This window comes from Oncorhynchus mykiss, chromosome 13, assembly GCF_057628025.1.
Source record: "Oncorhynchus mykiss isolate SJ-2025 chromosome 13, ASM5762802v1, whole genome shotgun sequence".
Lineage (NCBI taxonomy): Eukaryota > Metazoa > Chordata > Actinopteri > Salmoniformes > Salmonidae > Oncorhynchus > Oncorhynchus mykiss.
Genome location: NC_143034.1, coordinates 5,927,449 through 5,953,260, shown reverse-complemented (window position 1 = coordinate 5,953,260; position 25,812 = coordinate 5,927,449). Strand labels below are relative to the sequence as shown.

Here is a 25,812-nt window from a genome sequence, read left to right as displayed (position 1 = left end):
TAACCATGAAGTGCTTTGAAAGGCTGGCCATGGCTCACATCAACAGCATCCTCCCAGATACCCTAGACCTACTCCAATTCGCATATCGCCCAAACAGATCCATAGATAATGCAATCTCAATCACCCTCCACACTGCCCTTTCCCACCTGGACAAAAGGAACACCTATGTGAGAATGCTGTTCATTGACTATAGCTCAGCGTTCAACACTGTAGTGCCCACAAAGCTCATCACTAAGCTAAGGACCCTGGGATTAAATACCTCCCTCTGCAACTGGATCCTTGACTTCCTGACGGGCCGCCCACAGGTGATAAGGGCAGGCAACAACACGTCTGCCCTGCTGATCCTTAACTCTGGGGCCCCTCAGGGTTGTGTACTTACTCCCTGTTCACCCACAACTGCGTGGCCAAACACGACTCCAACACCATCATTAAGTTTGCTGATGACACAACAGTGGTAGGCCTGATCACCGACAACGATGAGACAGCCTATAGGGAGGAAGTCAGAGACCTGGCAGTGTGGTGCCAGGACAACAACCTCTCCCTCAACTGCGACCTGGCCAAGATAAAAGCAAAGCAGTGCAACACAAACAACAACACAGAGTTACACATGGAATTAACAAAATGTACAGTCAATAACACAACAGGAAAGTCTAGATACAGTGTGTGCAAATAAGGTAAGATTAGGGAGGTTGGGCACTAAGGTAAGGCACTAAGGTAAGGCAATAAGGTAAGGCAATAAGGTAAGGCACTAAGGTAAGGCAATAAGGTAAGGCACTAAGGTAAGGCACTAAGGTAAGGCACTAAGGTAAGGCACTAAGGTATAAGGCAATAAGGTAAGGCACTAAGGTAAGGCACTAAGGTAAGGCACTAAGGTAAGGCAATAAGGTAAGGCAATAAGGTAAGGCACTAAGGTAAGGCAATAAGGTAAGGCACTAAGGTAAGGCAATAAGGTAAGGCAATAAGGTAAGGCAATAAGGTAAGGCACTAAGGTAAGGCACTAAGGTAAGACAATAAGGTAAGGCACTAAGGTAAGGCAATAAGGTAAGGCACTAAGGTAAGGCAATAAGGTAAGGCACTAAGGTAAGGCAATAAGGTAAGGCACTAAATAGGTTGTGGGTAAGATGGCATCAGTAGTACTACTACTACTACTACTATCACTACTCAGGTGAGTGAAGCCTGATAGGAACTGGAAGACGCCAAGTAGAGCTACAGTTTAGTACCGTTTTCATTTGGATTTAAGTTACCTGCTACTTCATCATTTTTTGTACCTTTTTAAAGGTGACCATTTTTCATATCAGTTGGAATCTGTTATACCTCACCTGGATTACAGTTCTTTCTTTCACCACTTACCATCCAGGAATCTGTTACACCTCACCTGGATTACAGTTCTTTCTGTTACCACCATCCAGGAATCTGTTACACCTCACCTGGATTACAGTTCTTTCTTTCACCACTTACCATCCAGGAATCTGTTACACCTCACCTGGATTACAGTTCTTTCTTTCACCACTTACCATCCAGGAATCTGTTACACCTCACCTGGATTACAGTTCTTTCTTTCACCACCATCCAGGAATCTGTTACACCTCACCTGGATTACAGTTCTTTCTTTCACCACTTACCATCCAGGAATCTGTTACACCTCACCTGGATTACAGTTCTTTCTTTCACCACCATCCAGGAATCTGTTACACCTCACCTGGATTACAGTTCTTTCTTTCACCACTTACCATCCAGGAATCTGTTACACCTCACCTGGATTACAGTTCTTTCTTTCACCACTTACCATCCAGGAATCTGTTACACCTCACCTGGATTACAGTTCTTTCTTTCACCACTTACCATCAAGGAATCTGTTATACCTCACCTGGATTACAGTTCTTTCTTTCACCACTTACCATCAAGGAATCTGTTATACCTCACCTGGATTACAGTTCTTTCTTTCACCACTTACCATCCAGGAATCTGTTATACCTCACCTGGATTACAGTTCTTTCTTTCACCACGTACCATCCAGGAATCTGTTACACCTCACCTGGATTACAGTCCTTTCTTTCACCACGTACCATCCAGGAATCTGTTACACCTCACCTGGATTACAGTCCTTTCTTTCACCACCATCCAGGAATCTGTTACACCTCACCTGGATTACAGTCCTTTCTTTCACCATTTACCATCCAGGAATCTGTGTGACAAACAATGGATATTCAATTCCAAATGTGATTTTCCTGTGTTGTATGTATACTTCCACGCTGAGGTTGGAATAATACTGGGAAATTGTGAAAACAAAATATGATAATATCCTTTTTAGTGTAAAATATATATATTTTTTAAAGATGGCCTGAAATTTCAGCTTGTTTTGGTTGGGTTGGAGTTTTGGACTGACTGGTGACATCACCAAGATGTAAATGAGTTAATAGACCAATAAGAAAGAGTTCTAAATCTCTCTGCCAATAACAGCTAGTTTTCAGTTTTCCCCTCCACCGCTCAGACCACTCCCAGACAGTCCTAGCAAAATTCTTGCTTGAGAAATTGCTCTTTTGCTAAAGAAGCTATTTTTGTTTATTTTTGACCAAAACAATCCCAGTAAGGTACTTAATCGTTACTCAGATAGAATTTGATATTGAGACAATGACTGCCTTGGACCTTTTAACCAAAACAGTGGCAGGGTGCCTGATTTGTTGTTGTTTGAACCGCAGATTGCCCTTTTAAGTAGCCTACCAAATAACAATAACGCACAATTAAAGTACATCCTACGAAGCACTACAGCCACTCTGCGATGACGTGCTCTGCTCTTTTATTGAAAAGATCTAGTCTGGATTAAACCTCATAGGAAGACAGTTTTATCTTGTGGGTGGAGCCAGGATGGAAAATATTTTTGGTATCTCAGATTGTTCTGGCAATTCTCACGTAGAAACTTCCTTGGGAGGAAGGATGTTTGACGTGCTTTTTACATTTGTATCCCAATTATTTGGGGTGAGAATCATGGTGGAATTGGAAGGTTTAGGTCATCAAAGTTTATGTAAACTAAATACAATTAACAACGGTGTGTGTAGTCAATTAGTAGTGTTTAGTCAGTAGTGTTTGCGTAAATGTGATAATAAGGGGTGTTGAAAGGTGCCAAAAGCAAACAAACAAAACAGCCACAAACAAACCCTATCAGTGTGTCTGCGTGAGGGCGAATAATGCAAGAACGGCCAATGTTCTGAATTCTGTCGCTGAACATTTCAAAAGTGCTGAACAAATAGTCATGTTGACCTCGTCCTAGCTCGCTCATTAATGTCTTAATCGAAATTACGTTTTGCCCGTCATCTGCTCCTCGTTCCTTCATGCCATAGTTTGTACATCTCAATTGTCAGTAGAAACCACATTTGTCAGCCACATCGGCTGTGTTTTTCTTAAGGCAGGAAATGAGGCTGAATGAGCTGTTTAGCTGCCAGACAAGGCTCCGTTGATAACCAGGTGTAGCGGTGGTAAGGATTCACTCCATGGTGCTGAAAATAAATCTCTGCTGTTGGGACAGCTTTATGTAGGCCCTAACAGATTGTCACTGTTATAGTGCAATTCGTGTATTGTTTAGTGCTGTGTTGTGTAGTGGCTTTGCTGGCATGTATGTATTTTTTTTTTACTCGAGTCACATGACTTGGTCCATCATTCTGTAAGGATGGGCTGTCGTTTCTCTTTGCTTGTTTGAGCTGTTCTTGCCATAACATGGACGTGGTCTTTTACCACATAGGGCTGTCTTCTGTATTACTCTGACTTGTGTGATAAGTTTGTCTCTCCTCATTTGATAATACAAACATAACCACCACACGTCACCAACTCCAGTCAGCAGATGGCGATGTGAGTTTTTCCAGGTGATGCTTCTTGCGTGACGTATAATCTAGTGGACGGGACTGGAGGCTTCTTCAACAGCGACAGAGCCTACTGATTCACACCACGCAGTGGTTTGCTAGCGAACATAAAACCGAAACATTAAAGATCTTTAGACCAATCTTGTTTATATTAATCTTAGTGTTTAGAACACAATTATATTTACGTATCTACTAGTTCATTTAAACGTAATTTGCTTGTTAAATTAGCAAATGTGTTAAATTGATACTGCACTAGGCTAATCGCCCGGAGCATGAGGTCATTTAGCAAGACGGAGAAAGAAGCTCTGGTGAAAAGAGAGGAAGAAGCTTTCAGAATGAAAAATTATGAAGATGAGACTATCATATTGAAAAAAGAGAATGGATTGAAAGAAGAGCCCTTTGGAGTGAAAGAGGAAGAGGAGGCTATCTCTATAAAGGAGGAGGAGGAAGACGTTTCGGGAGTGAAAGAGGAGACTGAAGATCCGATTACCACCAGTGAGTACTGACTTAAAAACAGGGGCACAAACTATGTAGTTGTTGAACTAATGTGGTGTTTTTAAAAGGGCATTATACTTCTGTTCTACACTTTAATATGTTGTTCAGTAATGTAGGAATGGTTGAAGGAGCGATCTGCCATTGGTACATATATTTTTGGGACTTTTCAATTAGATTGATTGAATTCTCCATGTGGTCTATATTAAACTGCTCTAAATCTAATATAACAGGCTTTTAAAATTCTATATTGGTACTTAATTTCTACTTAAAATATCAAAGGGATGCAAAAGGAACCCATTTTGTGGAACTACCCTTTTACATTTACATCACAAACAATATTTTACAAAATCATGATGAAAGTGGCCATTTTAGGCCCATTTTAGACATTTTCATGCCTCTTGTAAGTCTCTGTGATTGTAATAGAAGATCATAAGTTTACCACCTGTTTGATGTTCTAGTTCACACAGGAGAGAGACATGACTATGGTGGATCCTCTGGGGAGCCTCAACAACATCCTGATGCTGACGAGGCAGAGAAGAGTCTCTCCAGATCAGAACATCAGATGGTACAGCTTGGTCTGGTCTAGCATACAGCTTGCTGTCTCTGGGTCTGGGCTGGGTTTCTGTAAAGCATTTTATGACAACCGTTACATCAGCATTCATAATGATATGCGTCTGTGTCCCCTCTTTATGGTTACAAGGACAACGCTAGCTCTTCCTCTCTCCCGGAGTCCCTGTGTCGTGCCTCTCCCGGTAGCACCTTACTGCTGGGTATAAAGAGGTTGTCTGTGCTGCTGGTGGACTGCAGGAAAACAACGGGGCTGAGTGGAACTGTGAGAGGAGGAGAAGAGAAGAAAGGATCATATTTGACTCATCAAAGTAAGTGCTGTAGTTCAGTTTGAACAAATACAATAGATCTGCCCACTGGTATCTGTTACCAGGACAACCAGCAGAGTTCTGTTAGTTGACAGGAAGATAGACTGGTATCTGTTACCATGACAACCAGCACAGTTATGTTAGTTGACAGGAAGATAGACTGGTGTATATGGATGTTATGAATATCATAACCCTGAAAAAGGATTCTGCCAATGAAAAGAGAGAAACCAATAGACCATATAAAACCTTGATGAAAGTTAGCTTTAGAGAGAAACCAATAGACCATATAAAACCTTGATGAAAGTTAGTTTTAGAGAGAAAGTTTCAAGATGATCCAATGTGAAGTGTGTGTTTTACAGAAACCTTTCCTTAAAACATTATGGATGTTACATTGCCTGTCCCAGTCAACCCCCCCTGTCTTTACTAGACTGTTGAACAGGCAAACTAAACTCAAGACTTTGGTAATTAATTAACTAATACTGGAGGATAACTGTGATCAGGCTGATCACTCTTTACAAGACTCTAGAATAGGCTAATTAAACTCCAGACACTTCAACCGATTGAAGTTATACAAAAGGTACCAGTTAAACAGCTCCATCTGTGTCGTTTCAAGCTGTGGAGTGAGTTTAAAAGGTACCAGTTGGACAGCTCCATCTGTGACGTTTCAAGCTGTGGAGTGAGTTTAAAAGGTACCAGTTGGACAGCTCCATCTGTGACGTTTCAAGCTGTGGAGTGAGTTTAAAAGGTACCAGTTGGACAGCTCCATCTGTGACGTTTCAAGCTGTGGAGTGAGTTTACGGCACGTTCTCACCTCCATTACACATGTTCAGGTTGACTTTCCCACAGAATCGACCATACAGTAAAATCACATTGTAGCATTTTTTATGAATTTATTTGCAAATTATGGTGGAAAATAAGTATTTGGTCAATAACAAAAGTTTATCTCAATACTTTGTTATATACCCTTTGTTGGCAATGACAGAGGTCAAACGTTTTCTGTAAGTCTTCACAAGGTTTTCACACACTGTTGCTGGTATTTTGGCCCATTCCTCTATGCAGATCTCCTCTAGAGCAGTGATGTTTTGGGGCTGTTGCTGGGCAACATGGACTTTCAACTCCCTCCAAAGATTTTCTATGGGGTTGAGATCTGGAGACTGGCTAGGCCACTCCAGGACCTTGAAATGCTTCTTACGAAGCCACTCCTTCGTTGCCCGGGCGGTGTGTTTGGGATCATTGTCATGCTGAAAGACCCAGCCACGGTTCATCTTCAATGCCCTTGCTGATGGAAGGAGGTTTTCACTCAAAATCTCACGATACATGGCCCCATTCTTTCCTTTACACGGATCAGTCGTCCTGGTCCCTTTGCAGAAAAACAGCCCCAAAGCATGATGTTTCCACCCCCATGCTTCACAGTAGGTATGGTGTTATTTGGATGCAACTCAGCATTCTTTGTCCTCCAAACACGACAAGTTGAGTTTTTACCAAAAAGTTATATTTTCGTTTCATCAGACTATTTGACCATAGCCTGCAAAATAATCTCATACTTTCCAGGTCCATACCCAAACAGTTCGAACTACTAATTTTAAAAATTACTCTCTCCAGAAATAAGTCTCTCACTGTGGCCGCCTGCTACCGACCCCCCTCAGCTCCCAGCTGTGCCCTGGACACCATTTGTGAATTGATCGCCCCCCATCTAGCTTCAGAGTGTGTTCTATTAGGTGACCTAAACTGGGATATGCTTAACACCCCGGCAGTCCTACAATCTAAGCTAGATGCCCTCAATCTCACACAAATCATCAAGGAACCCACCAGGTACAACCCTAAATCTGTAAATAAGGGCACCCTCATAGACGTCATCCTGACCAACTGGCCCTCCAAATACACCTCCGCTGTCTTCAACCAGGATCTCAGCGATCACTGCCTCATTGCCTGTATCTGCTACGGATCCGCAGTCAAACGACCACCCCTCATCACTGTCAAACGCTCCCTAAAACACTTCTGCGAGCAGGCCATTCTAATCGACCTGGCCCGGGTATCCTGGAAGGACATTGACCTCATCCCGTCAGTTGAGGATGCCTGGTCATTCTTTAAAAGTAACTTCCTCACCATTTTAGATAAGCATGCTCCGTTCAAAAAATGCAGAACTAAGAACAGATATAGCCCTTGGTTCACTCCAGACCTGACTGCCCTCGACCAGCACAAAAACATCCTGTGGCGGACTGCAATAGCATCGAATAGTCCCCGCGATATGCCTCGGTTTTTCTAATGACTGCCTTGCCTGGTTCACCAATTACTTTGCAGACAGAGTTCAGTGTGTCAAATCGGAGGGCATGTTATCCGGTCCTCTGGCAGTCTCTATGGGGGTGCCACAGGGTTCGGGCCGACTCTTTTCTCTGTATATATCAATGATGTTGCTCTTGCTGCGGGCGATTCCCTGATCCACCTCTACGCAGACGACACCATTCTGAATACTTCCGGCCCTTCCTTGGACTCTGTGTTAACTAACCTCCAAACAAGCTTCAACGCCATACAACACTCCTTCCGTGGCCTCCAACTGCTCTTAAACGCTAGTAAAACCAAATGCATGCTTTTCAACCATTCGCTGCCTGCACCCGCACGCCCGACTAGCATCACCACCCTGGATGGTTCCGACCTAGAATATGTGGACGTCTATAAGTACCTAGGTGTCTGGCTAGACTGTAAACTCTCCTTCCAGACTCATATCAAACATCTCCAATCTAAAATCAAATCTAGAGTCGGCTTTCTATTCCGCAACAAAGCCTCCTTCACTCACGCCGCCAAACGTACCCTAGTAAAACTGACTATCCTACCAATCCTCGACTTCGGCGATGTCATCTACAAAATAGCTTCCAATACTCTACTCATCAAACTGGATGCAGTTTATCACAGTGCCATCCGTTTTGTTACTAAAGCACCTTATACCACCCACCACTGCGACCTGTATGCTCTAGTCGGCTGGCCCTCGCTACATATTCGTCGCCAGACCCACTGGCTCCAGGTCATCTACAAGTCCATGCTAGGTAAAGCTCCTCCTTATCTCAGTTCACTGGTCATGATGGCAACACCCACCTGTAGCACGCGCTCCAGCAGGTATATCTCACTGATCATCCCTAAAGCCAACATCTAATTTGGCCGACTTTCGTTCCAGTTCTCTGCTGCCTGTGACTGGAACGAATTGCAAAAAATCGCTGAAGTTGGAGACTTTTATCTCCCTCACCAACTTCAAACATCTGCTATCTGAGCAGCTAACCGATCGCTGCAGCTGTACATAGTCTATTGGTAAATAGCCCACCCACTTTACCTACCTCATCCCCATACTGTTTATATTTATTTACTTTTCTGCTCTTTTGCACACCAGTATCTCTACCTGTACATGACCATCTGATCATTTATCACTCCAGTGTTAATCTGCAAAATTGTAATTATTCGCCTACCTCTTCATGCCTTTTGCACACAATGTACAGTGGGGCAAAAAAGTATAGCCTCTTTTTTTTCTACTGTGTTATTGACTTGTTTATTGATTACTCCATCTGTGTTGTCTGTTCACACTGCTATGCATTATCTTGGCCAGGTCGCAGTTGTAAATGAGAACTTGTTCTCAACTAGCCTACCTGGTTAAATAAAGGTGAAATACAAAAATGACATTCTCCCAATCTTCTTCTGGATCATCCAAATGCTCTCTAGCAAACTTCAGACGGGCCCGGACATGCACTGGCTTAAGCAGGGGGACACGTCTGGCACTGCAGGATTTGAGTCCCTGGCGGCGTAGTGTGTTACTGATGGTAGGCTTTGTTACTTTGGTCCCAGCTCTCTGCAGGTCATTCACTAGGTCCCCCCGTGTGGTTCTGGGATTTTTGCTCACCGTTCTTGTGATCATTTTGACCACACGGGGTGAGATCTTGCGTGGAGCCCCAGATCGAGGGAGATTATGGTCTTGTATGTCTTCCATTTCCTAATAATTGCTTCCACAGTTGATTTCTTCAAACCAAGCTGCTTACCTATTGCAGATTCAGTCTTCCCAGCCTGGTGCAGGTCTACAATTTTGTTTCTGGTGTCCTTTGACAGCTCTTTGGTCTTGGCCATAGTGGAGTTTGGAGTGTGACTCTTTGAGGTTGTGGACAGGTGTCTTTTATACTGATAACAAGTTCAAACAGGTGCCATTAATACAGGTAACGAGTGGAGGACAGAGGAGCCTTTTAAAGAAGAAGTTACAGGTCTGTGAGAGCCAGAAATCTTGCTTGTTTGTAGGTGACCAAATACTTATTTTCCACCATAATTTGCAAATAAATTAATTAAAAATCCTACAATGTGATTTTCTGGATTTTTTTCTTATTTTGTCTGTCATAGTTGAAGTGTACCTATGATAAATTACAGGCCTCTCGTCTTTTTAAGTGGGAGAACTTGCACAATTGGTGGCTGACTAAATACTTTTTTGCCCCACTGTATGTATACATATGTTGAATATTTGTGAATGTCACAAAAAAATTATCCCTTTCGACAACGGGGAGATGTTACTGATGTGCTTTTGTGTCTGCCTTTGACGTAAAAACACGTTTTGGACTTATTTTATGTTTAAGGAAGTGTGTAGATCACATTCTGTATCATACAGCGATGAAGGTTATATATTTACAACCACCTGCTGATAGGAATCCAGTGATGTCTGGGTTTTGAGTGTCATAGAACTGTGTCGTTTTTTGTGTTCTGACTTATAAAACAGGATTACGATTGTTAAAACTGGCCTCAGATTATTGAACATAATGAATAAAATAAGTAATGTAAACATATCAGTAATTACCAGGAATCTCTACATTTGTTTTAAAATCACACCAAGCTTGTTAAAATTGGTAACAGGTTATTGAGGGATCTGATTTAACCTCCTAGCAAGAGTTGTGGAGGTTTCATTCAGGTCTGTATTTAAATAAACCCTCTGTCTTTGGCAGGAGAAAGACCAGACTCCGAGGAACCAGAGACGTCCAAACCGGCAAAACAACACGACTGCTCCCACTGTGGAAAGAGTTTTACAGAGTTGGGCAACATGAAAAGGCATGAAAGGACACACACAGGTGAGAAGCCTCATCATTGCTCTCACTGTGGAAAGACTTTTACTGAGTTATGGAGCCTGAAAACACATGAGAGAACACACACAGGGGAGAATCTGTACTACTGCTCCCAGTGTGGAAAGAGTTTTACCCGGTCAGGGCACATGAAAGAACATAAGAGAACACACACAGGGGAGAAGCCTTACCTCTGTTCCCAGTGTGGAAAGAGTTTTACCCACTTATGTAACCTGAAAACACATGAGAGATTACACACAGGGGAAAAGCCTTACCACTGCTCCCAGTGTGGAAAGAATTTTACCCGGTCAGGGCACATGAAAGAACATAAGAGAATGCACACATTGGAGAAGCCTTACCTCTGTTCCCAATGTGGAAAGAGTTTTACCCACTTATGTAACCTGAAAACACATGAGAGGTTACACACCGTGGAGAAGGATTATGAATGCTCTCCGTGTGGATTGAGTTTTACCACTTTAGGGTACCTGAAATCACATGAGCGAACACACACAAGAGAGAAGCCTTTCCACTGCTCACAGTGCAGAGAGATTTTCACCCAGTTAGGGAGCCTGAAAAGACATGAAAGGACACACACAGTTGAGAAGCCTCATCATTGCTCTCACTGTGGAAAGACTTTTACCCAGTTAGGGAGCCTGAAAAGACATGAGAGAATACACACAGGGGAAAAGCCTCATCACTGCACTCACTGTGGGAAGACTTTTACCCAGTTGGGGGGCCTGAAAACGCATGAGAGAATACACACAGGGGAGAAGCCTTACTGCTGCTCCCAGTGTGGAAAGAGTTTTGCCCGGTCAGAGCACATGAAAGAACATAAGAGAACACACACAGGGGAGAAGCCTTATTGCTGCTTCCAGTGTGGAAAGAGTTTTACCTACTTATGTAACCTGAAAACACACGAGAGAATACACACAGGAGAGAAGCCTTACCACTGCTCCCAGTGTGGAAAGGGTTTTAACCAGTTAGGGGTCCTGAAACGACATGAGAGAAAACACACAGGAGATAAGGATGTAGGATGTTGAACTGTAGAACATTGGACGGATATAGGACAGATGCTGGCTGAACAGTAGGATATAGGACAGATATAGCCTCTGAACAGTCTGTTCTCCATACTTAATGTATTATAGTGGATTTGTTTGACTTCACAAAATACATTTCCGTGTAAATGGGCTAAGTCTACTGTATTTTGTATATGTTACTTTGCTCCCATTTTGAGAGAAATAAAATCCAGTTCGATTCCCAACTCAGTAACTCAGGTCAGCTTTAATATTGAACATAGATTGTATCTCAGTCCTTGGGGGAAGATCAGCTTTAATATTGAACATAGATTGTTGATTCCATCAATGTAATTGTCTGCATCATTTCCAATTTTGTAAATGAACAAAAATATGAACACAAAATGCATTGATTTCTAAGATTTGACTGATTTACAGAAAAAAGTCCATTGAAATAAGTTATTTAGGCCTTTAATCTATGGTTTTCACATGACTGGGAATAGTGCTATGCATCTGTTGGTCAACGATACCTTAAGAAAAAGGTAGGGGTATGGATCAGAAAACCAGTCAGTATTTGATGTGGCCACCATTTGCCTAGAGTTGATCAGGCTTTTGATTGTGGCCTGTGGAATGTTGTCCCACTCCTCTTCAATGGCTGTACAAAGTTGCTGCATATTAGCGAGAACTGGAAAACACTGTCATACACATCAATGCAGAGCATCCCAAACATGCTCAATGGGTGACATGTCTGGTGAGTATGCAGGCCATGGAAGAACTGGTACATTTTTCAGCTTCCAGGAATTGTGTCCAGATCGTTCTGACATGGGGCCGTGCATTATCATGCTGAAACATGAGGTGATGGAGGCGGGTGAATGGCACGACAACGGGCCTCAGGATCTCGTCACGGTATCTCTGTGCGTTCAAATTGCCAACGATAGAATCCAATTGTGTTCGTTGTCCGTAGCTTATGCCTGCCTATACCTTAACCCCACCACCACCATGGGACACTCTGTTCACAACATTGACATCAGTAAACCGCTCGCTCACACAACGCCATACATGTGAGGCCAGTTGGACGTACAGCCAAATTCTCTAAAACAACGTAGCTTATGGTTTGGAAACTAACATTCAGTTCTCTGGCAACAGCTCTGGTGGACATTCCTGTAGTCAGCATGCCAATTGCACGCTCCCTCAACTTGAGACATCTGTATCATTGTGTGACAAAACTGCACATTTTAGAGTGGCCTTTTATTGTCCCCCAGCACAAGGTGCACCTGTGTAATGATCACGTGATAAAATAATGTATATGTTGAAAGATAATGATGAAATAATTCCACTCTGAAACCTTATAAACTGTATGAAATTGATTAGAATCATAAAAGTATAGTCTGACGATGTGTGTAGTTTTAGTCAGAATTAGGTTAAACAATGTATCTGTATAGCGGAAAAACACAGACTGTCTGAGCAAGGCGTAGCTCAGGATTTTAACTTGTATGTGGGTGCCGTAGAACAATTAAAACTGTATTTGAATCGACCTGGCTAGGCCTCGGAGGAACCTTTGAGAGCACAGGGAGTACTTCTCAAGGTTTCCCTAATCTCGGGGGAATGGAACTGTCGGCTGGGTAGTGATACACAGTGGTGAGAACTACGGAGAAGGATACAACTCACCTACTGTTTGTGTGGAAGTATGTGAGTAGGATACCTACTGTTTGTGTGGAAGTATGTGAGTAGGATACCTACTGTTTGTGTGGAAGTATGTGAGTAGGAAACCTACTGTTTGTGTGCAGCTATAAAATGGATGTCTTTGTGTAATGGCCTTCAGAACATTCTCTGAATAAACTGTACTCTCTTTTTGCATAAACTGAGTCTTTGACTAATTATTATTATTAAACCCATGGTCTTACAGATCCCGGGTCAGAGCTATTGATGGTAATTTGTTATCATTGGGATTGAAAATTGTCATGACATCATGCTGTTTAATCGGCTTTTTGACATCCCACATCTGTCAGGTGGAGAAATGCTCACTAACAGGGATGTAAACAAATGTGTGCGCAAAATTTGAGCAAAATAAATAAAAAAAATTGTGCGTATGAAACCTTTCTGGGATCTTTCTTATTTCAGCTCGTAAAACATGGGCCCAACGCTTTACACGTTTGATTTATATGGTTGTTTTAGTGTTCATTCTGAAAGTATTCAGACCCCTAGACATTTCCACAGTTTGTTACATTTACAGCCAGGTTCTAAATGGTTGTTTTAGTGTAGATACAGTGCATTCTGAAAGTATTCAGACCCCTAGACATTTCCACAGTTTGTTACATTACAGCCTAATTCTAAAATTTGAAAAAAAATAATAATCTGATAAATCTACACACAATACCCAATAATGACAAAGCACTCATTCAATGGTTTTTCTTATTTTTTAAAAACTATTTTCTATATTGTAGAATAATAGTGAAGACATCACAACTATGAAATCACACATATGGAATCATGTAGTAACCCAAAAAAAGTGTCCAACAAATCAAAATATATTTTAGATTCTTGAAAGTAGCCACCCTTTGCCTTGATGACAGCTTTGCACACTCTTGAGGTTCTCTCAACCATCTTCACCTGGAATGCTTTTCCAACAGTCTTGAAGGAGTTCCCACATATGCTGAGCACTTGTTGGCTGCTTTTCCTTCACTCTGCGGTCTGCCTCATCTCAAACCATCTCAATTGGGTTGAGGTCAGGGGATTGTGGAGGCCAGGTCATCAGATGCAGAACTCCATCACTCTCCTTCTTGGTAAAATAGCCCTTACGTGACACTTGGCATTCAGGCCAGAGAATCTTGTTTCTCATGGTCTGAGAGTCTTTAGGTGCCTTTTGGCAAACTCCAAGCTGGCTGTCATGTGCCTTTTTACTGAGGAAAGGCCTGATTGGTGGAGTGCTGCAGAGATGGTCGTCCTTCTGGAAGGTTCTCCCATCTCCACAGAGGAACTCTAGAGCTCTGTCAGAGTGACCATCGGGTTATTGGTCACCTCCCTGACCAAGGCCCTTCTCCCCCGATTGCTCAGTCTGGCCAGGCGGCCAGCTCCAGGAAGAATGTTGGTGGTTCCAAACTTCTTCCATTAAAGAATGATGGAGGCCACTGTGTTCTTGGGGACCTTCAATGCTACAGAAATGTTTCGGTACACTTCCCCAGATCTGTGCCCGTGAGGAATATTTCACATCAAATAAAGGCTACTTAAAGTTCAAGAAAGAACACACATTCTGTTTCTACACTTGTCTCATGTTTTTTACAATTTATAACTTGAATTGTGCTTTTGGTCATTAAGCCTCATTAAATCAAACTGTATGAAGCTGTATGTATTTTATTTCAACACCTGCTCCTGCTCATTGTCTCTGTACTGTTACCTCCTGTATATAGCCTCCACATTGACTCTGTACTGGTACCTCCTGTATATAGCCTCCACATTGACTCTGTACTGGTACCTCCTGTATATAGCCTCCACATTGTCTCTGTACTGTTACCCCCTGTATATAGCCTCCACATTGACTCTGTACTGGTACCCCCTGTATATAGCCTCCACATTGACTCGGTACTGGTACCCCCTGTATATAGCCTCCACATTGACTCTGTACTGGTACCCCCTGTATATAGCCTCCACATTGACTCTGTACTGGTACCCCCTGTACATAGCCTCCACATTGACTCTGTACTAGTACCCCCTGTATATAGCCTCCACATTGACTCTGTACTAGTACCCCCTGTATATAGCCTCCACATTGACTCTGTACTAGTACCCCCTGTATATAGCCTCCACATTGACTCTGTACTAGTACCCCCTGTATATAGCCTCCACATTGACTCTGTACTAGTACCTCCTGTATATAGCCTCCACATTGACTCTGTACTGGTACCCCCTGTAGATAGCCTCCACATTGACTCTGTACCGGTACCTCCTGTATATAGCCTCCACATTGACTCTGTACTGGTACATCCTGTATATAGTCTCCACATTGTCTCTGTACTGGTACCCCCTGTATATAACCTCCACATTGACTCTGTACTGGTACCCCCTGTATATAGCCTCCACATTGACTCTGTACTAGTACCCCCTGTATATAGCCTCCACATTGACTCTGTACTGGTACCCCCTGTATATAGCCTCCACATTGACTCTGTACTGGTACCCCCTGTATATAGCCTCCACATTGACTCTGTACTGGTACCCCCTGTATATAGCCTCCACATTGACTCTGTACTGGTACCCCCTGTATATAGCCTCCACATTGACTCTGTACTGGTACCCCCTGTATATAGCCTCCACATTGACTCTGTACCAGTAGCCCCTGTATATAGCCTCCACATTGACTCTGTACCGGTACCTCCTGTATATAGCCTCCACATTGACTCTGTACCAGTAGCCCCTGTATATAGCCTCCACATTAACTCTGTACTGGTTCCTCCTGTATATAGCCTCCACATTAACTCTGTACTGGTACCTCCTGTATATAGCCTCCACATTGACTCTGTACCGGTACCTCCTGTATATAGCCTCCACATTGACTCTGTACCGGTACCTCCTGTATATAGCCTCCACATTGACTCTGTACTGGTACCCCCTGTATATAGTCTCCACATTGACTCTGTACTGGTACCCCCTGTATATAGTCTCCACATTGACTCTGTACCGGTACCTCCTGTATATAGCCTCCACATTGACTCTGTACTGGTACCCCCTGTATATAGCCTCCACATTGACTCTGTACTGGTACCCCCTGTATATAGTCTCCACATTGTCTCTGTACTGGTACCCCCTGTATATAGCCTCCACATTGTCTCTGTACTGGTACCCCCTGTATATAGCCTCCACATTGACTCTGTACTGGTACCCCCTGTATATAGCCTCCACATTGACTCTGTACTGGTACCCCCTGTATATAGCCTCCACATTGACTCTGTACTGGTACCCCCTGTATATAGTCTCCACATTGTCTCTGTACTGGTACCCCCTGTATATAGCCTCCACATTGTCTCTGTACTGGTACCCCCTGTATATAGCCTCCACATTGACTCTGTACTGGTACCCCCTGTATATAGTCTCCACATTGTCTCTGTACTGGTACCCCCTGTATATAGTCTCCACATTGTCTCTGTACTGGTACCCCCTGTATATAGCCTCCACATTGACTCTGTACCGGTACCCCCTGTATTTAGCCTCCACATTGACTCTGTACCGGTACCCCCTGTATATAGCCTCCACATTGACTCTGTACTGGTACCCCCTGTATATAGTCTCCACATTGTCTCTGTACTGGTACCCCCTGTATATAGCCTCCACATTGACTCTGTACCGGTACCCCCTGTATTTAGCCTCCACATTGACTCTGTACCGGTACCCCCTGTATATAGCCTCCACATTGACTCTGTACTGGTACCTCCTGTATATAGCCTCCACATTGACTCTGTACCGGTACCCCCTGTATATAGCCTCCACATTGTCTCTGTACTGGTACCTCCTGTATATAGCCTCCACATTGACTCTGTACTGGTACCTCCTGTATACAGCCTCCACATTGACTCTGTACTGGTACCTCCTGTATATAGCCTCCACATTGTCTCTGTACTGGTACCTCCTGTATATAGCCTCCACATTGACTCTGTACTGGTACCTCCTGTATATAGCCTCCACATTGACTCTGTACTGGTACCCCCTGTATATAGCCTCGTTATTGTTATTTTGTGCTACTTTTTTTTCTTCTTTAGTTTATTTAGGAAACATTTTCTTAACTCTTATTTTTCTTATCTGCACTGTTGGTTAAGGGCTTGTCAGTAAGCATTTCACAGTAAGGTCGACACCTGTTGTATTCAGCGCATGTGACAAATAATATTTGATTTGAAATAAATATGGAGTATGTCAGTTTCAATGTTACGGTCTTTAATTAAATTATATTTTTCAAATTCAGGTTGTCTGTTTATCTGCGTCATTCCTTGATCATTCCTTTTTCCCTCAGAACAGACTCAATTCGTCGGGGCATGGACTCTACAAGGTGTCGAAAAGCGCCCATGTTGACTCCAATGCTTCCCACAATTGTGTCAAGTTGGCTGGATGTCCTTTGGGTGCAGTGGCGGCTCCTCAGAGGAGGAAGGGGAGAACCATCGTCCTCAGTTGTTTTCAGAAAAATAAAAATGGTTGAATATTTACAAGTTGTCCTTTTTAGATAAAACTATACTAAATATAATCACATCACCAAATAATTGATTAAAACATTCTATTTTGCATCCTCCTCTGGGTACATCGACTTCAATACAAAACCTAGGAGGCTCATGGTTCTCAAGCCCTTCCATAGACTTACACAGTAATTATGACAACTTCCGGAGGACGTCCTCCAACCTATCAGAGCTCTTGCAGCATGATCTGACATGTTATCCACCCAATGAAAGGATCAGAGAAGGAATCTAGTACTGAAAGCATAAGCTACAGCTAGCTAGCACTGCAGTGCATAACATGTGGTGTGTAGTTGACTCAAAGAGAGAGAAAGACAATAGTTGAACAGTTTTGAACAAAACGAAGGAGAAGCGAGAGAGAGATTTCGTCAATTATTTTCCACTTTCAGTTTCACTTACTTAGCTAGCAAATGCAGCTATCTAATTTAGCCTACTGAAACACCCTGCTCAAACAGAGGGATGTTATGTTAGCTAGCTGGCTATGACTATCCAACACAACACTGGAACTCTTCCTAGTCAAGGTAAGCTTTTGGTTTTACTAATGTATTGCCACCGGGGTCCGCTAATGTAAATGCTAAACTGCTTACTGACTGTTCACTGTGACGTTACTGCATGATTGTAGCAAGTTTACTAACATGTTAGTTATATTAGCTATGTTGACTATGATGTTACTTTAGCTAATATGGTGACAACGATGTAGGCTGTGTGTAGCAGGTATGATATGGTTTGGCTTGGAAAGGTTTTTTCTCCTGGTCACATACAGCTGATGTGTTGTGCATTGAAGTCCAGAAACAAAGGGAGAAGGTGATAAGAGGAGGGAAAATGTGATAGAAGGAATACAACATGGCTGTTATGAAAGTGACCTGTGTTTATGCATGATCAGGGGTGAATTCGTTCTGCCGATTCTGTGAACAAACGTTTCTTAAACTAAACAAAACCGGGATAAACATTCCTGAATTTGTCCAATAGAATTACTATTTCAGCTAGATGCAGGCGAGTGTGCAAGGCAGTATTGAATGTGTCTGTCCATGTGTCTTGGTACACAGGGAAACTGTAGTGTTGCAGTTCTTGACACAAACCGGTGCGCCTGGCACCCACTACCATACCCCGTTCAAAGGCAAATATTTAGTCTTCCCCATTCACCCTCTGAATGGAACACAATCCATGTCTCACTTGTCTTAAAAATCCTTATTTAACCTTATTTAACCTGATTTAACTAGTGACATCAATAAGGGATCATAGCTTTCACCTGGATTCACCTGGTCAGTCTAAGTCATGGAAGGAGCAGGTGTTCTTAATGTTTTGTAGACTCAGTGTAAAGCACTACAGTTAATCAAGTGCTATTTGCATGTGATGCATTTGCTCTATTGTGTCCAGCAGGGCAAGTAGTTCTGACATCATAATACATCCTTCTGATAATCAAGTAATATTTGGAATGTCTGGGTAGTTCTATATGACCCCTCTGATAATCAAGTGCTATTTGCATGTGATGCATTTGTTCTGTTGTTTACAGGATGATTTGTATCGCATAGAGCGTGGCTTTAAGGGAAAAGTATGGTCACATCTAATAAAAATGAATGTGAAAAATGAACAGAGTATTAACACAAATGTGTATTAACACGCTATTCGTAGAAGTATTTATTAATCATCTACATATTCATATTAAGCTTCTACGTCTGTGTACAGGAAAGTAGTAGTTGTATGACGTAAGAGAAAATATATCAGCTTATTGTTAAATAATTATGACGTTCTTTCCAATACAAAAGTGTTGTAACTATTGTTTCCAAACTGCGTTACCCACTCCAGACAGCAGATGGCGACGAGCGTCTTTCGGGTGATGCTTCTTGCGTGACGTATATTGGACGGGACGCTTCTTCAGGAACAACAACACGGCTACTCTTTCAACCACATCGGTAGCTTGCTAGCCAACATAAAACTGTCTAACTATCTAACTTAAAACCGAAATATTGACGCTTTAGACCACGGTTATGTACATTAGCTAATCTCAGTGTTTTAAACACAATTATTATGTTGACGTATCTACTGGTTAACTTTAACCTAATTTGCTTGTTCAATTTGCAAACCTGTTAAAGATTGATACTGAGCCTAGCACTAGGCTATTCGCTAATGCTAACTAGCTAGCTAACATCCCTGACCATGAGCTCACTAAACTACTCATCCCCTGCTAAAGAAGAAGATATCTACTGGACGGAGAAAGATGCTCTGCCGCTGAACATTGTCGTGAAAGAAGAAGAAGAGGAGGATATTACAGTGAAAGGAGAGGAAGAACCTTTCAGAATGAAAAATGAGGAAGAGGAGGCTGTTATAGGGAAAGAAGAGGAAGAACATTTTGGAGTGGAAGAGAGGATAGAGGCTGTCACAGTGGAAGAGGAAGAGGAAGACGCTTTCAGAATGAAAAAGGAGGAAGAGGAGACTATCACATTGAAAGAAGAAGAGGAGGATGTTACCGTGAACAAATATAAAGAACCTTTAGGAGTGAAAGAGACAGCCAGAGTGGAAGAGGAGGATGTTATAGGGGGGAAAGAGGAAGAACCTTTTAGAGAGGAAGAGGATGCTGTCTCAATAAAGGTGAAGGAAGAAGACGTTTTGGGAGTGAAAGAGGAGGACACAGAGGATCCGATTAACACCAGTGAGTACTGTCTTAAAAACAGGGGCACAAACTATGCCGTTGTTGAACTATAATATATTTAGAAATCATGATGAATGTGGTCATTTTAGGCCCTGTTTCGACATATTCATGCCTCTTGTAAGACTCTGTGATTGCAATAGACGGTCGGTCATAAGTTCACCATTTGTTTGATGTTGTCACTCACACAGGCGAGAGACATGACTATTGTGGATCCTCTGGGGAGCCTCAACAACATCCTGATACCACTGGTATCTGTTCCCAGTAGGGCTGTCCCCAACTAATACAAATACAACAGATCTGCCCACTGGTATCTGTTCCCAGTAGGGCTGTCCCCAACTAATACAAATACAACAGATCTGCCCACTGGTATCTGTTCCCAGTAGGGCTGTCCCCAACTAATACAAATACAACTTTGCACACTGTTGGCATTCTCTCAACCAACTTCATCTGTTACCAGGACAACCAGCAGAGTTCTGTTAGTTCTGGGATTGAACCCGGGTCTGTAGTGACACCTTAAGCAAATCAAATCAAATCAAATCAAATTTATTTATATAGCCCTTCGTACATCAGCTGATATCTCAAAGTGCTGTACAGAAACCCAGCCTAAAACCCCAAACAGCAAGCAATGCAGGTGCTTTAGACCGCTGTGCCACTCAGGTGGCAGCTCCTTTGTTTGGCTGATGTTGAGGGACCGGTTGTTTAGCTGGCACCACGCTCGTTGTCCTCAGGGGCTCCACGGCATCTCTGAGCGGGAAAAAATCTATTTTAGCTCATCCGGTAGGGTGTCGTTGGTGTCCGCGACGTGACTCGTTTTTTTTTATTCCGTGACCGTTAGAAGCCCCTGCCTCGTGACTCACTAAATAAGTCTTCAACATTCTAGTACCACATGACTGACAGACTGACTACTACCACAGACTGACTACTACCACATGGACAGACTGACTACTATCACTACTACCACATGGACAGACTGACTACTACCACTACTACCACATGGACAGACTGACTACTACCACATGGACAGACTGACTACTATCACATGGACAGACTTCATTAGTGTGTTTGTGGGGAGCATGCTGTTTATTTAGTCAGGCTGTTTATTTAGTCAGGCTGTTTATTTAGTCAGGCTGTTTATTTAGTCAGGCAATGCCCACATTATTCTGATATATTTTAGAATGTTAATTATGTGAACGTCAATGCATAATGCCATTGTGGGTAGGCAAATAATAACAATAAAAATTATTGTTAAAATGGTAATGCATATGTTTTTAGCAGACTGACATTTTGGGTTTTTTAATCCTTTTGGCTATTACAACAATTACACTTAAAAAGTCGGTCCTTGAAAATTACAATGAAGTTTGAAAAAAGTCCTTAAGTTCTTGAATTCGACTTGCCAATGTCTGCATGAATTCCTGCGACTTTGCTCAGCCAAATGAAAGATAAAATAACTATTTAAATAAATAATAAAATAAATGATGCATCATTCAGTTTCCTGGCATATCATCATCTTGTCCCCCGGACAGTAAATCTCAGTCTGCCGCTGGCTAATGTACCTGAATGTTCAACCCTGTGTGTGCGGTGCGTGTTGGGTCTATATGTCTACCACTTCGTGTAGCCGTTAGCGATGCTTATGTCTTCGTGTAGCCGTTAGCGATGCTTATGTCTTCGTGTAGCCGTTAGCGATGCTTATGTCTTCGTGTAGCCGCTAGCGATGCTTATGTCTTCGTGTAGCCGTTAGCGATGCTTATGTCTTCGTGTAGCCGCTAGCGATGCTTATGTCTTCGGGTAGCCGTTAGCGATGCTTATGTCTTCGGGTAGCCGTTAGCGATGCTTATGTCTTCGTGTAGCCGCTAGCGATGCTTATGTCTTCGGGTAGCCGCTAGCGATGCTTATGTCTTCGGGTAGCCGCTAGCGATGCTTATGTCTTCGGGTAGCCGTTAGCGATGCTTATGTCTTCGGGTAGCCATCAGCGATGCTTATGTCTTCGGTTAGCCGTTAGCGATGCTTATGTCTTCGTGTAGCCGTTAGCGATGCTTATGTCTTCGTGTAGCCGTTAGCGATGCTTATGTCTTCGGGTAGCCGTTAGCGATGCTTATGTCTTCGTGTAGCCGTTAGCGATGCTTATGTCTTCGTGTAGCCGTTAGCGATGCTTATGTCTTCGGTTAGCCGTTAGCGATGCTTATGTCTTCGGGTAGCCGTTAGCGATGCTTATGTCTTCGTGTAGCCGTTAGCGATGCTTATGTCTTCGTGTAGCTGCTAGCGATGCTTATGTCTTCGTGTAGCCGTTAGCGATGCTTATGTCTTCGTGTAGCCGTTAGCGATGCTTATGTCTTCGTGTAGCCGCTAGCGATGCTTATGTCTTCGTGTAGCCGTTAGCGATGCTTATGTCTTCGTGTAGCCGCTAGCGATGCTTATGTCTTCGGGTAGCCGTTAGCGATGCTTATGTCTTCGTGTAGCCGTTAGCGATGCTTATGTCTTCGTGTAGCCGTTAGCGATGCTTATGTCTTCGTGTAGCCGTTAGCGATGCTTATGTCTTCGGGTAGCCGTTAGCGATGCTTATGTCTTCGGGTAGCCGTTAGCGATGCTTATGTCTTCGTGTAGCCGTTAGCGATGCTTATGTCTTCGTGTAGCCGCTAGCGATGCTTATGTCTTCGGGTAGTCGCTAGCGATGCTTATGTCTTCGGGTAGTCGTTAGCGATGCTTATGTCTTCGGGTAGACAATAGCGATGCTTATGTCTTCGGGTAGCCGTTAGCGATGCTTATGTCTTTGTGTAGACGTTAGCGATGCTTATGTCTTCGGGTAGCCGTTAGCGAGGCTTATGTCTTCGGGTAGCCGTTAGCGAGGCTTATGTCTTCGTGTAGCCGTTAGTGATGCTTATGTCTTCGTGTAGCCTTTAGCGATGATTATGTCTTCGTGTAGCCGTTAGCGATGCTTATGTCTTCGTGTAGCCGTTAGCGATGCTTATGTCTTCGTGTAGCCGTTAGCGATGCTTATGTCTTCGGGTAGCCGTTAGCGATGCTTATGTCTTCGTGTAGCCGTTAGCGATGCTTATGTCTTCGTGTAGCCGTTAGCGATGCTTATGTCTTCGGGTAGACTTATTTGCATCGGCCATTTTGTTTTGAAAATTCCCCATCACAACTGCGCTACAGAAACACTGCTGGACAAACAAGGCTGTCTGGCTGGTGCCACTTGAATTAAAGGGTAACTACACACAAACATTCAGGTTTTCCCAGATTTCCCCTGATGTGGTTTAAGCATTGTTGTGGAATTAGAACATCCAACTATGTTTTTCTATTGAAAAGTTGGAAAGGTTTTGAGAGAGAGAACCTGGGGAAAAGAATGGGGGGAAAATCAGTCCTCCTCACATTTTTGTTTTGTTGTCGTGGTATCTCTTTTCTTTGCTGTTACGGTAAATAAATCTAAATCAATGTAAGAACACAGGGGAATGTTCATTTAAAAGATTGCTAGTCATTATTAGCCTGGTTCTATTATGGGACACAGGCCAGGTCATTATAAATTATCACTTTTAATTGAGGGAAACTGTATTTACTATCACTGTTGTGGTTGTCTCACCTAGCTACCTTAAGATGGATGCACTAACTGAGGGAAACTAATTACTATCACTATTGTGGTTGTCTCACCAAGCTACCTTAAGATTGATGCTCTAACAAGTTGCTCTGAATAGTGACCATACTATTCCCTTAAAGCCACACAGTGTGAAATACATGGGTCATGTGAACAATGGAGCACATGCATCACATACTAAGAGCACTTGACTGTAAGTCTCTCTGGATACGAGGGTCTGCTCAATGACTAAAATGACAAATGTATGTGGAGATTTCATTCAGGTCTCCCTGTTTTAACCACTCTGTTTGTCTTTGGCAGAAGAGAGACCCGACTCAGAGGAACCAGAGACGTCTGAACCAGCGAGACGACACCACTGTTCCCAGTGTGGAAAGAGTTATACCCGTTTATGGAGCCTGAAAAACCACAAGAGAACACATGCAGGGAAGAAGCCTTATCACTGCTCTCAGTGTGGAAAGAGTTTTACCCGGTTAGGGAGCCTTGAAATACATAAAAGAATACACACAGGAGACAAGCCTTACCATTGCTTCCAGTGTGGAAAGAGATTTATCCAGTCAACACATCTGAACGAGCATAAGAGAATACACACAGGGGAAAAACCATTCCAATGCTCTCAGTGTGGAAGGACATTTTCCCGATCAGGGGACCTGAAATCTCATAAAAGAATACACACAGGGGAAAAGCCTTATCACTGTTCCCATTGTAAAAGTAGTTTTAGCTGGTCAGGGCAACTGAACGAGCATGAGAGAACACACACCGGAGTGAAGCCTTACCACTGCTCCCAGTGTGGAAAGAGTTTTACAAGGTTGGGGTCCCTTAAATCACATAAGATATATATACACACACACAAGAGACAAGCCCTATAACTACTCCCAGTGTGAAAATAAGTATTTATCATTAGGGGACATAAAAAAAAGCAAACACTCTGTAGAGAGACCTTTCCAATGCTTGCAGTGTGGGAAGAGTTATACCCGGCAAGGGTATTTAGAAACTTATGAGACACACATTAAGGTTTCCAACCTAAATAGACACACAAAAGTAACTGCTATTTCATGTGTAATTACATCATTCTGACATGCTAAAACTTGGTATACTTTGGAAAGAAGACATCTGGGAGATTGAGGAATGATCAGAAGAAGACATCTGGGAGATTATGTTGAAGTTATCAGAAGATAGGAGTTACATAGTTCAGAATACATAAGATCAAGCACACACAAAATAATTTTTTTATTTTGTTTTTTTGGCCCCTGCTCAAAAGATCAATGGAGGGCATTACTTCACCAGCTATCCTATTACTATTATGTGATTAGCCCAGTTGGTGTTGTAATGTTAACTCCCATGGGAAGAATTATGATGTTATTTTTCTATCATTGTAAATTGTGTATAGAGATTGAGCTGACATTTATTATCTCATGTATATTGTTTATTGGATTTACATTGAAATAATGCTCTCTTTCATCCTGTTTACCTGTGTACACAGACCACTTGTATACTCTGGTTTATCATTAAAACTCCTACTGTTAGACTGAGCTTCTGTGCCTGTTATCACTCTTTGACCGGGTGCTCAAAACCTCTATAAGCACATGGCTACTCAAAAACCTCTATAAGCACATGGCTACTCAAAAACCTCTATAAGCACATGGCTACTCAAAAACCTCTATAAGCACATGGCTACTCAAAAACCTCTATAAGCACATGGCTACTCAAAAACCTCTATAGGCACATGGCTACTCAAAAACCTCTATAAGCACATGGCTACTCAAAAACCTCTATAGGCACATGGCTACTCAAAAACCTCTATAGGCACATGGCTACTCAAAAACCTCTATAGGCACATGGCTACTCAAAAACCTCTATAAGCACATGGCTACTCAAAAACCTCTATAGGCACATGGCTACTCAAAAACCTCTATAAGCACATGGCTACTCAAAAACCTCCATAAGCACATGGCTACTCAAAACCTCTATAAGCACATGGCTACTCAAAACCTCTATAAGCACATGGCTACTCAAAAACCTCTATAAGCACATGGCTACTCAAAACCTCTATAA

The 25,812-nt window shown here is 42.7% G+C and overlaps 3 protein-coding genes across 3 annotated transcripts; all 3 read left to right on the top strand.

The window, feature by feature from the left end:
• Window positions 1-4,985: 4,985 nt before the first annotated feature.
• LOC110518960 (uncharacterized) lies at window positions 4,986-25,289 on the top strand. The gene is made up of 3 exons (XM_090194575.1): window positions 4,986-4,994; window positions 5,050-5,227; window positions 24,061-25,289. The coding sequence occupies exons 1-3, from the start codon at window positions 4,986-4,988 to the stop codon at window positions 24,624-24,626; spliced, it is 753 nt and encodes a 250-aa protein (XP_090050701.1). The 3' UTR covers window positions 24,627-25,289.
• Window positions 10,194-11,494, top strand: LOC149978679 (uncharacterized). Its single transcript, XM_090194945.1, has one exon. It carries the CDS (start codon window positions 10,281-10,283, stop codon window positions 11,337-11,339), a length of 1,059 nt encoding a protein of 352 aa, XP_090051071.1. The 5' UTR covers window positions 10,194-10,280; the 3' UTR covers window positions 11,340-11,494.
• Window positions 19,340-20,728, top strand: LOC149978678 (uncharacterized). Its single transcript, XM_090194960.1, has 2 exons — window positions 19,340-20,174; window positions 20,363-20,728. The coding sequence occupies exons 1-2, from the start codon at window positions 19,682-19,684 to the stop codon at window positions 20,437-20,439; spliced, it is 570 nt and encodes a 189-aa protein (XP_090051086.1). The 5' UTR covers window positions 19,340-19,681; the 3' UTR covers window positions 20,440-20,728.
• Window positions 25,290-25,812: the final 523 nt, after the last annotated feature.

What these genes read in the sequence shown, in the direction of transcription:
- LOC110518960 (XM_090194575.1), top strand. An exon ending in ATCATATTTGACTCATCAAA is followed by an intron (nt 5,228 to 24,060) that starts GTAAGTGCTGTA and finishes TGTCTTTGGCAG; the next exon opens with AAGAGAGACCCGACTCAGAG.
- LOC149978679 (XM_090194945.1), top strand. Translation starts at nt 10,281, where the DNA reads ATGAAAAGGCATGAAAGGACACACACAGGTGAGAAGCCTCATCATTGC.
- LOC149978678 (XM_090194960.1), top strand. Translation starts at nt 19,682, where the DNA reads ATGAGCTCACTAAACTACTCATCCCCTGCTAAAGAAGAAGATATCTAC. An exon ending in AGAGGATCCGATTAACACCA is followed by an intron (nt 20,175 to 20,362) that starts GTGAGTACTGTC and finishes TCACTCACACAG; the next exon opens with GCGAGAGACATGACTATTGT.